Source organism: Narcine bancroftii, chromosome 4 (genome assembly GCF_036971445.1).
Source record: "Narcine bancroftii isolate sNarBan1 chromosome 4, sNarBan1.hap1, whole genome shotgun sequence".
Classification (NCBI taxonomy): Eukaryota; Metazoa; Chordata; class Chondrichthyes; order Torpediniformes; family Narcinidae; genus Narcine; species Narcine bancroftii.
Window position 1 is genome coordinate 174,192,224 of NC_091472.1, and position 13,026 is coordinate 174,205,249.

General features: G+C 38.7%; 2 protein-coding genes across 10 annotated transcripts in view; one reads left to right on the top strand and one right to left on the bottom strand.

Moving 5' to 3' along the window:
• LOC138760238 (ATP-dependent RNA helicase DDX51-like) overlaps positions 1-12,478 on the top strand; it is a 36,482-nt gene extending 24,004 nt beyond the window's left edge. The window contains exon 8 of the mRNA XM_069930570.1: positions 12,457-12,478. Within this exon, the coding sequence (XP_069786671.1) occupies positions 12,457-12,478 (22 nt within the window). The remainder of the gene's footprint in view (positions 1-12,456) is intronic.
• patz1 (POZ/BTB and AT hook containing zinc finger 1) overlaps positions 1-13,026 on the bottom strand; it is a 749,193-nt gene that overhangs the window by 725,739 nt on the left and 10,428 nt on the right. The gene's annotated exons all lie outside the window — the stretch shown is intronic.

Below are 13,026 nucleotides of genomic sequence, written 5' to 3' on the forward strand. Positions count from 1 at the left end.
GCTGTATTATTAACATTTGAAAAAACAAAGGGATCGTAAACTTTAAGCAAAAAGGATTTGGGCTCATCATGGGAAAAATGCACATTTTTCAAATTTAAGCACTGAAAAACTTCTTATACTTCTTGCTGCAATGCTTTGAGCCTTACTTTTGATTTCTTGTGGTCACATTTGTATACCATAAGATAGTATAATTATTAACAAGTTAAATAACTAGCTACATTTGTTTAGTTTCATTAGTACACTTGAATTTCCTACAACTCCAAAAGGCAAATAGAATCTTTGAAAAGTGATAGCCAGCATTTCAGAGTATACACTAGTTATCCACATTGCTTTTGTCAAATTCCAAAAATCCACTCACAATTTTGGAACCTGCAGCCATTGGAGTCATTTCAGGGAGGTAGGGGTAGGTAATATTAAGAGGGTTGACAACTCCTCTAGTTGTCATTTGGTGCAAATGAGTAGGATAACAATGGGGAACAAAATGATGTTGATATAGTTTCCAATTCCCTTCCCACGCCAGCCCCAAAACTTATAGTGATCAAAAGTTGTTAATGTAAATAACCAATCACAAAATTAAGCTGTTAAATTCAGAAACAAATGAAATTTGATGACTTCTTTGCAAATTTGTTATATTGTACTAACTGCATGTTTAAAAAAATGTTTATTACGCAGAGGATGATGGATATACGAAACAAGCTGCCAGAGGCAGTTAAGGCAGGTACTATTGGAACATTTTAGAAACATTTGGACAGATACATGGAAGGCTGTGGGCAAACCGTAGGCCAGTGGGACTAGCTTGGGTGGGATACTTTGGTGGGCATAGGAAAGTTGGTCCAAAGGGTCTATTTCCAAGCTGCATGATTCTACATTTAATCATTGTCAAATCATTAGTACAAAAATACAACTGCAAAGGAAACCATCTATTATGGTTGGGGGACATCTCTTGATACAAAATAATTTTTCTGGTTGGTGAATAACTTGAGTATTTTATTTCTCAAATAAACACGAGTTGCAAGCAAATTTTTTAAAAACATTTTCAAATTCAAACATTTGACAAGAATTTGCAATTTCATGGGAAACAATTAAAAAGTCACATGACATGTCATTAGAGACCATTTTGATAATTCCAGTTCATTCAAAGTACACCATCTCCTCTCTCAATAAAAACATCCAGTCATTTCTTAAGCGTCACTAGTGACTTCCCTTTACTCTCCAAGATCGTCGAACACAATGTTACTTACAAATGAAAACTTATTGTCTCTGCAATCACATTCGAATCTTTCAGTTAGATTTCCACACTTGATGCAGTACTTAAATTCGGAATTAATATTCTTTGGGTTGTGAACCCAAGTCTCATCTTTTTAAAAAACCTTTCTGGAAGTCTTCAACACATATAATCCACCATCCATTTGGTAGTAGGTCTATCTTTGCCTTGTTCCCTGCTTATCTTTTGAATCATGGCCAGAGACACCTTAAATAACTTCTTATCCTGTCCCTCCACTTCAACCTGATGAAATTATCCCCAACTCTTTTATTAGCACACTCCTAATTCCATCAACATGCTAGGCCTGTTACGAGCCTAGAGGACCCATAAACCCAGCAGCAATTCACCAAGACAAATGGTTACTTAAAACAAAAGTTGCTTTTAATCATCTTTAAACATGAAAATAGAATCACACTTTAACTTAACTAATCTATCTTAACCCACTTCTAATTCTAAGCACACGTGTATGTAATGTATGTTAAAGTTCAGAAAAGTTCTTTGATTCACAGTCCAATTTTACTTCTCATTCCTCCAAGTTCACTGGTTGGAGGCAATTCTTATCCTGTGCACAGAATTTAACATTTATAAAGTTCACCAGGCTTTGGTGCTTGAAAGGTAAATGGTTACCGCTCAGGAAGGTTCTTGCTGGTTTTCAGAGAGATTTGTTGTTCGCTGGTCACCCACAACTGATTCATAGAAACAAAGGAAAATAGGTGCAGGAGTAGACCTTTTGGCCCTTCAAGCCTACAGTGCCATTCAATATGATCATGGCTGATCAATACCCAGTTCCTGCCTTCTCCCCATACCTTAGCCACAAGGGCCAAATCTAACCTACTCTTGAATATTGATAAGGAACTGGCCTCAACTACTTCTTGTGGCAAAGAATTCCACAGATCTACCACCCTCTGAGAGAAGAAATTTTCCCTCATCTCAGTCCTAAAAAACTTCCCCCTTATCCTTAAACTGTGACCCCTGGTTCTGATTTTCCCCAGCATTGGAAACAACCTAACCTGCGTCTAGTCTGTCTAATCCCTTAAGAATGTTATATGTTTCGGGGAGGAGTCACGTGATGGAGTAGTGGTCGGACGGAGAACTCCAGTCCTCTCCAGAAAAGTCGGGAAAAACAAGAGAAAATACAAAGGCACAGAAATAAAAGTTAAAGAAAAGTGAGTATAAAGGTGGAAAGAAGATGGAGACAAAAAAAGAAAAATCAAAATCAACGGAAAGAAGAGAGGAAGAGAAGACAACGGAGGAAAAAGGTGAAGGCCTTACCTGTCCGAAGAAGCCCGCTGTGGAGAGAGGAGCCCGCATCCTCAGGTCGGTAGAAAAAGAACTACAACAATGGCTCGCAGAGCCGAGTAAAAGTGCGCAACCGCGCATGAAAAAAAAACACACCGACGGGAGGGGGGACCAGCTGGGCAGTCGATCTCCACAGCCGGCAACGACAGCTGCAGAACACCTGCAGCAAGAAGAGACCACAGAAAACAATGAAAACAAGAAAGAAGAGAAGGAAAGGGCAACAAAGAAACAACAGATGGCCAACCCAGAGGAAGAAGAAGAGGAAGAATACAGTGAAATAGATGAAGGGAAAGGCAAGGTAAAGGATATACTTTCTCTTGTTAGAGGATACATGGAGTCATTTAAAGAATGGCAAACACAGGAATTCAATGATTTAAGAAGAAGAATAAACAACACAGAAGAGAAAGTGAATAAAATAGATATGACCTTAACAGAAATGGGGAAAAAAATGGACAAGATGGAAGAACGGGCAGTAGCAGCAGAAATGGAGGTAGAAGACTTAAAAAAGAAATTGGAGGAATCTAATAAAAAAACTAAAGAGACACAAGAACTACTAGCTCAAAAAATAGATATAATGGAAAATTATAACAGAAGAAATAACATAAAGATAGTGGGCCTTAAGGAAGATGAAGAAGGCAAGAATATGAGGGAGTTTATAAAAGAGTGGATCCCTAAGACCCTAGGATGTCCAGAACTACAGCAAGAAATGGAAATAGAAAGGGCACATAGAGCATTGGCCTCTAAACCACAACCACAACAAAAACCAAGATCTATTGTAGTAAAATTCCTAAGATATACTACAAGAGAAAAGGTACTGGAGAAGGCAATGGAAAAAGTAAGAGAGGGCAACAAACCACTGGAATATAAAGGGCAAAAAATCTTCATTTATCCAGATATAAGTTTTGAACTCCTAAAGAAGAGAAAGGAGTTCAATACAGCAAAGGCGATTTTATGGAAGAAAGGGTATAAATTTATACTGAAGCATCCTGCGGTATTGAAAATATTTATTCCAGGGCAACAAAACAGACTATTCTCAGATCCAGAAGAAGCACGAAAATTTGCAGAACAATTACAAAAATAGACTGAGGGATGAAGACGGGTAATGAGAGTAAAAATGATCACGATTGATATGTATGTGGGTAAAGACAAAAATAGACTTAGGGATGAAGACGGGTAATGAGGGTAAAAATGACCACGATTGATATGTATGCGGGTAAAGAGGTATAAAAGTGAATAGAGACAAGGTGCATACGTGAATGTATCTGTAATTAGAGGAAAATATAGATAGTATAGACAAGAATTAATAAGGGAAGGTAATGGAATAGAGAGAATAAGGAGGGAATTAAAAGAGTGACCTTTGTGACATATGAAAAGTGAAATCTTTTCTGGGGGGGGGCTGGGTGGGGGAAAATAGCGGTCACTGCAAAATCAGTTGACGCTTGCGAGTGGATTCGCAAACCCAAATGGAGAGGGGAGATGTGGTTGTCCGACAAGGGATAAAGGACAATTCAGGAGGGGAAGGGGAGATTGGGGATAAAGAAGATAGAAATAGGAGAATAAGGAAAATGTTGGATGTTGTAGGAATGTTGTCTTATAAAGAGTTGAAAATAAGAAAACAGAAATGGAAAAGGAGGAAAGGTAATGATGGAAAAACGGAAAGAGAAGATAAACAAAATATAAAATGGCTACGCTGAACTATATGACTTTAAATATTAATGGAATACATAACCAAATTAAAAGGAAGAAACTACTAAATTTACTGAAAAAGGAAAAAATAGATATAGCATTTGTCCAAGAAACACACTTAACTGAATTGGAGCACAAGAAATTAACAGAGATTGGGTAGGACATGTAACAGCAGCATCGTATAATTCAAAAGCAAGAGGAGTGGCTATATTAATTAGCAAAAATGTGCCATTTAAAATAGAAGAGGAAATAATAGATCCAGCAGGGAGATATGTTATGATAAAATGTCAGATATATTCGGAGCATTGGAATCTACTTAATATATATTCACCTAACGAAGAAGATCAAAAGTTTATGCAAGATATCTTTTTGAAGGTAGCTAATACGCAAGGGAACATACTAGTAGGAGGGGATTTCAATCTGAATTTGGATCCAAATATGGATAAAACGGGGAAAAAAATTAACAGGAAGAACAAAGTAACCAAATTTATAATTAAATCAATGCAAGAAATGAAACTTGTGGACATATGGAGGAAACAAAACCCAAAAGAAAAGGAATACTCATACTACTCGACTAGACATAAAACATACTCAAGAATAGACCTATTTTTGTTATCAGCTAGTATGCAGGATAGAGTAAGAAAAACAGAATATAAAGCGAGAATGCTATCGGACCATTCACCCTTAATACTGACAGTAAAGCTAGAGGACATCCCTCCAAGAATGTATAAATGGAGATTAAACCCCATGCTACTTAAAAGACAGAATTTTAGAGAATTTATTGAAAAACAATTAAAAATGTATTTTGAAGTAAATACGGAATCAGTGGAAGATAAGTTTATACTATGGGACGCAATGAAAGCATTCATTAGAGGGCAAATAATAAGTTATGTAACTAAGATGAAGAAGGACTACAATCAGGAAACAGAGCAGTTGGAAAGGGAAATAGTAAACATAGAAAAAAAATTAGCAATGAAGGAAGATACAACTAAAAGAGGAGAATTGGCGGATAAAAAAATAAAATATGAAACATTACAAACATATAAGGTGGAGAAGAATATAATGAAGACAAAACAGAAATATTATGAACTAGGTGAAAAAACACACAAAATCTTAGCATGGCAGCTTAAGATAGAGCAAACTAAGAAAATGGTATTGGCAACAAGGAAAAAAGACAAACAAAGTACATATAATCCGAAAGAAATTAAGGAAAACTTCAGAGAATTCTATGAACAATTATACCGAACTGAAAACGAAGGGAAAGAAGGGAAAATAGATGAATTTTTGACTAAAATTGAACTACCAAAACTACAAATAGAGGAACAAAATAAATTAACAGAACCATTTGGAACAGTAGAAATACAAGAGATAATAAAAAAATTACCAAATAATAAGACACCAGGAGAGGATGGACTCCCAATAGAATTCTACAAAACATTTAAAGACCTATTAATACCGCCCCTCCTGGAAGTAATCAACCAGATTAATGAGACACAAAACTTACCAGATTCATGTAAAACAGCAATAATTACAGTGATACTAAAACAAGGGAAAGATCCACTCTCACCAGCGTCATATAGACCAATATCATTGCTAAACACAGATTATAAGATAATAGCTAAACTATTAGCAAAGAATGTTATGTTTCTATAAGATCCCCCCCCCTCAATTTTCTAAATTCCAGAGCATACAAGCCTAGCCTATCCAACCTTTCTTCATATGCAAGTCCTTCCATCCCTGAAATCAGTCGCGTGAATCTTCTCTGCACCCCCTCCATGGCGAGGATGTCCTTCCTCAGATGAAGAGACAAAAACTGCATGCAGTACTTCAGATGTGGTCTCACCAAGGCCCTGTACAGTGTAGCAGGATCTCCTTACTCCTGTACTCGAATCCTCTCGCTATGAACGCCAATATACCATTCGACCTCCTCACCGCCTGCTGCACCTGCACGCCCACTTTCAACGACTGATGCACAGCAACACCCAAGTATCTCTGCATCTCCCCTTTTCCTAAACATATACCATTTATATAATAGTCCTCTTTCCTGTTCTTACCTCCAAAGTCGATAACCTCACATTTATCCACATTATATTGCATTTGTCACATTTTGGGCTACTTGCCTAACTTGTCCAAATCACTCTGCACCCTCTTAGCGTCCTCAACACAGCCAACCCCGCTATCCAACTTTGTGTCGTCTGCAAATTTTGAGATATTGCTATCTATTCCCATATCTAAGTTGTTGATATATATTGTAAACAATTCTGGCCCCAGCATGGAGCCCTGCGGTACCCCACTAGTCACTGCTGTCATTCCGAAAAGAACCCATTTATACCTACTCTTTGCTTCCTGTCCATCAACCAATTCTCTATCCACCTTAATACCATACCTCCTATACCATGCTTTTTAAGTTTGTATGGTAGTCTTCTACCATACTAAAACCTTATCAAATGCCTTACTAAAGTCCAGATATACCACATCCACTGAATCCCCCCCCTATCCACTCTACTGGTTACATCCTCAAAAAACTCTATTAGCTTCGTCAGACATGATTTTCCATTCACAAAACCATGCTGACTCTGTCTGATAATACCACTACTCTCCAAATGTACTGCGATTGCATCTTTAATAACTGATTTTAGCACCTCCTCTACAACCGATGTCAGGCTAACTGGTCTGTAGTTTCCTGATTTGTCTCTCCCTCCCTATTAAAGAGTGGGGTTACATTGGCCACCCTCCAATCCTCAGGAACTAATCCAGTATCTAAGGAGGTTATCACAAATGCATCCACTATTTCCTGGGCTCTTCCTTCAGCACACTTGGATGCAGACCATCTGGCCTTGGGGATATATCCACCTTTAATCCCTGCAATTTAACTAATACAACCTCTTGACTTACAATTATTTCCTTTATTCTCTCCCTCACATTAGATCCCCGATCCTCAACAATTTCCTGAAGATTAGTTAAGTCCTCCTTGATGAAGGCAGAACTAAAGTAATCATTCAGACAGTCTGCCATACCTTTGTTCCCCATGATTTACTCACCCGTTCCTGTACACAATGGTCCCACAATTTGTCTTAACGTATCTATAAAAACTTTGTAATTTTTTAATGTTCCCTGCCAGCTTCCTTTCATAATCCCTTTTACCTTTCCTAATTAATCCTTTTGTCCTCTTCTGCAGAACTGAATTTCTCCCAATCATCAGGAATATTATTTTTTTGGCTAATTTATATGATGCTTCTTTGGATTTGATACTCTCTCTGATTTCCCTTGTTAGCCATGGATCTGCTACCCTCCTTGATTTATTCTTTTTACAAACTGGGATGTAAATCTGTTGTACTTGCTCCAATCCTTAAAGATTGCCATGGCATTTCTACAGTTAGTCCTTTAAGTACCATTTGCCAATCTATTTTATTCAGTTCACATCTCATACTATCAAAGTTACCCCTCTTCAAGTTCAGAACCTTTGTATCTGAATCAACTCTGTCACATTCCATTCTAATGGAATGTGGTCACTCTTCCCAAGGGGTTCTTCACAATATGATTGTTAATTAACCCTTCTCCATTACTCAATACCCAGTCTAGAATGGCTGGTTCCCTTGTCAGTTCCTCGAAATGCCGATTTAGAAAACAATCCTGCATGCATTCTAAGATATCCTCTTCCTCCTTACCCTTACCAATTTGGTTCACCTAATCTACATGTAGATTAAAGTCACCCATTATAACTGCAGCCCCTTTGTTGCACATATTGCCCACTGTCTAACCTCACTGTTAGGTGGCCTGTTCACAACACCTAAAACGTGTCTTCTGCCCCTTTGTGTTTTGCAGCTCTACCCACATCGATTCCACATCTTCCAAGCTAATATCCATCCTTTCTATCCTCTTCCCTAACCAACAATGCTACCCCACCTTTTCCATTCCATCTATCCCTCCTGAATGTTGAGGTACCAGTCACAATCCCCCGAAGCCATGTCTCTGTGATTCCAAATATATCATAGTCATTAATAGCTAACGCCACATTCAATTCATCCACTTTATTCCTTTTTAATCAGTCACTTCAGTGTCTTGGCGAAGAAACTTGCCCCCTCAGGGTTCTCCAGATGATAACCTCTTTCTTTCAGGTCACCAGTGAGTTCCTTTTTGTTTTCCTTATTTCAAGTGAAACATTAGACAGCCAGTCCTCTCCTCTTGCATGAACCACAAGGGCTTTGACCAAGCTGAACTAAGCACTCACAACCCATCTTCCAAATGGGGTTTTCCACAAGTTTGCCAGCTTGTCCTGTTCCAGTCCCAGCTGCTGTTGCTGACTGTAAAACTGTAGAACTTGCTGTCTGTATGTGTGTGTGTCTCTTTCTCTCTCTCTCACAGAGAAAAACCCTGTTTGACTCTCTCTCTCTCTCTCTCTGCTTGCAAAACCATATGACCCTCTTAGAACAGCAAGTTCTCTTCCAGACAATCTGCGGCTCCGACAAGATCTTTCACCTGTTGCCTTTTTGTAACCAACAATCCATTAGTGAAGTCTCTTGGGCACTCTCCAAAGCTCTTGCAAAGGCTGTGGGGCTGATATGTCTAGCATTAGCGGAGCTCCACTGTTTTAAAGTGTTTGTATGTAACCTACTCTAACAAGCCTTTCCCAATTTATCTCCCAAAAACATATCTATTTACTCTGTCACAGGTCTTGATGATATCACCCAAACACACAAGATTTCACACAACACTACAATATCCAGCTTTCTTTCCACTAGTTTCTTTTGAACCCTCTCCATTTGTTTTAATTTGTCCAATGTTGTACAACAGCCAATACTGGGAAAATACAAAAGGTCCTCCAATACATTTCTAATTTTGGGAATCTTAAATTTAAATTTTAAATTTAGACATATAGCCTGTTAACAGACCATTTTCGCCCACGAGTCTGTGCCACCCAATTTACACCTCATTAACCTACACCCCTGGTACATTTTTTGAACAGTGGGAGGAAGCTGGAGCGCCCGGAGAAAACCCACACAGACACAGGAAGAACATACAAACTCCTTACAGACAGCGCAGGACTCGAACCCCAGTCCAGTCCCAATTGCTGGCACTGTAAAGAGGTTGCAATAACCACTACACCAACCGTGCCGCCCTAAATGAAGAATGAAACTGGTTTTGGTCTTTTGCACAAACTTAATTTAATCTTGAAACAAAGACACTTTTTTCCTTTATTTGCCCCTGTGCTCCAGTTTAAATTTGTAATCAAACAGTGCACATTCCAGATTTTATTCAAGATTATTTGAATACATTTTGGTTTGACCATGTAGAAATTACAGCACTTTTTATACATAGTTCCCCATTTCAGGGCACCATAATGTTTGGGACATTTGGCCTCACAGGTGTTTATGAGTACTCAGGTATTTTTAATTGCTTCATTAGTGCAGGTATGAGAGCTAGTGTTGCAGATATAAGCTTTTGATCACTTTTGGAGTCTGTAGTTGCCGTTTTTCAACATGAGGACCAGAGTTGAGCCAATGAAAGTCAGAGAAGCCATTATGAGGATGAAAAGAATAAAAATAAAACAGTAATAGACATCACCCAAACCTTAGGATTACAAAAATCAACAGTTTGGAACATCAAGAAGACAGAGCTTGGTGAGCTCAGTAGTCACAAAAGGACTGGAATTTCATGGAAGATCTCCACTGCTGATAGAAGAATTCTCATCATAATGAAAATTAAATTACCAAATGCATGTCTGACAGATCAGAAACATTTTTCAGGAGGCAAGTGTGGATATGTCAATGACTACTCTCTGCAGAAGCCTTCATGAACAGAAATACGTAGGCTACACTCCAAGATGCAAACCATGGCAAAGGTGGCATGCTTTGGATCTTGGCAGTTCCTTAATACCTCCATATTTTACTCAGGTTATTTTTAGTCTCATCTGTCCATAAGACCTTTTTCCAGAATTCTGCAGGCTCTTTTAAATAATTCTTGTCAAACCGTAACCTGGCCATCCTGTTTCTGTAGCTAACATGTGGTTGGCATCTTGTAGCATAGCCTCTATTTATTTTCATGAAGTCTTCTGTGGACAGTAGTCATTGGAATACCAGTCCCCTTTGCGATTCCTGAACTCACTAGTACACTTTCTTCTTAATGATGTTCCAAGTAGCTGATTTTGATCATCCTAAGGTTTGGGCAATGTCTCTTCCTGTTTTATTCTAGTTTTTCAGCCTCATAACTACTTCTTTAACTTTCATGTTGAAAAATGGCAACTACAGACTTCAAAGGTGATCAAAAGCTTAGAAACAAACCTAGTTAAAAATGTACCAGGGGTTTTAGGTCAATTGGGTCTATTTGGGCGGCACAGGCTCGTGGGATGAAAGGGCCTGTTACCATGCTGTATGTCTAAATTAAAAATTAAATATGTACCTGCACCAATGAAGCAATTAAACATACCCGAGTAATCTCAAACTTTATGGTGCCCTGAAATAAGTGGACTATGTATAAAATGTGCTGCAATTTCTACATGGTCAAACCAAAATGTATACAAATAACCTTGAATAAAATCTGGAATATGCACTTTAATTACATAGGAATTGTTTGATTGCAAATTTAAAACTGTGGAGCACAGGGGTAAATAGAAGGGGGGAAAAAGTGTCTTTTTCCCCCAAACTTTATGGAGGGCACTTTATCTCCCCAACAACAAATATTTCATGCTTGGTGTCTTACCCCAAGAGCAGTTATGAGCTGACCTCTTCTACACGAGAACAGGTTGCCTTAATTCCACCTTCATAATATTGCCCAGGAATGACTATGCTGCAACTCACCTGCTATCATCAAACTTGATTGATCAAATATTCTGGCTAGCCAACTATCTTCTCTACAAAAAAAAAACTCTTCCAAATCCTTGTGCTTCTATTTTAATTCATGCCCAGTTCACTGACTTTCCCTCTATGCCCACCTCAAGCCAAAAATGCTTCTCAAAACCCTTGTTTCAATTTTCTCCAAGGTTTAGCTCCCGTAATTCCATCAGCCCCTTTGAGTCTTGCTCTTCCATTGGGTATTTTACACATTCCCTATTATCAGAGGCCTATCCCATCTCATCTGAAATAAAAGCATAAGTTGCTGCAAACAGCAATTTCATAACCAATTTATGGAACACAAATGTCCTCAAGCTTTCCATTGAGCAATTATTCTGCAACTCAAGTCAGAAGTATTCAAGTTGAGTGATTCGGACCTCTACAGGAAATCCAGATACGATGTTCACAAGGTCACCGGGGACATCAAGAAACAATACCAGACTCTCAGACAAACCACACAGACGCCTGATGATTGTGGCAAGGCATGCAATCACAGGCTACAAAGCAGTCGGGCAGAATCCCAAGCAACAGTGCATTCCTCCCCAATGAGCATAATGCATTTAGCACTCGTTTTGAACAGAAGGCAAGTAAATGCGCTTTAACAACCAACGCAAGGTGGCTCTAATGTTCATCATCGAGTGCTTCAAGATGTTGGATTTTGCACAGATCAAGTCCAGCCTCCCAGACAGCTTTGATCCACTACAATTTGCCTATAATCACAACAGTCCATGCCAGACTCTGTCTCCTTGGCCCTACCCCAAGTCCTTGGACCACCTGGACAACAAAGACAACCACGTCCGCTACTATTTATTGATGATAGCTCTGTTTTCAACACTATACAGTAAAATCCTTGGCATCCAGAATTCAAGCAACCAACAAAAAAAAACCTGAGGAAATAATTTAAAAACATTAAATAAATAAAAATAAATTTAAAAATTAAACCAAAGTTTAAAATTGTAAAAGTAAATGATCTCCGAAGCAATATACAAGTCCTTGGTGAAGAGGGGAGCAAACATTCAACCCCACCTGCAGCAATTATTTTAATAAAGTTGTGATTAAATTAAATGGCGTCATCTATGATGAAGAGCTGGCTGATACCACTCGCCACTGGGGCACCTCTCCAAAAGTAAGTCTTTATCTTTATTAGTATACTAAGGCTTTATCTGTAAACTTGGGTGAGGGGGTAGGTTTAACTATGGCAGTGGCATGTTAATGTAACGTTGTTACAGCACCAGAGATCATGGTTCAAATTTTAATAGAAATTTACTGTAATGGGAATTACCGTACCGATTAAAGGAAACTTTGCATAATTAAGAATTACAACACTGATTTTTTTCACATTGCTTTACATTTTGCACTGTCTTTTTCCTAATGCAGGTGTATTAGTTTGGCATTGTAAGAGTAAGTATCATGCCGGTGGAAAATTCATATATTCGGCAGCCGCAATCCTCATTAAGTTTTGTATTTGGCGGGTTTTACTGCAGTTTCAACTAAACTCACCTGCAAACACCTGGACATAGGTCTCAACAGTTCCTCTGTAAACGGATCCTTGACTTCCTGACCTGCTGATTACAAACGAACTATAGAACATTACAGCGCAGAAAAGGCCCTTCATATGCCTAGACCCTGCGCCCAGTTCATATCCCTCCATACTGCTCCAATCCATATACCTCCAAATGTTAAAAATGAGTGCGCATTCACCACTTCAACTGGCATTTCATTCCACACTCCTCCACTCTGTGTGAAGATGTTTCTCTCTAACCTTCTTCTTTTACCCTTAACCCATGTCCTCAAGTTTGTATCTCAACTAACCTGAGTGGAAAGAGCATACTTGCATTTACTCTGTCCATACCCATCATAATCTCTCCTCCTTCCTCTACACTCTAGGGAATAAAGTACTAATTTGGTGGCGCACATCCTCGTGGCGAACCGGCCCCGCATGTATCG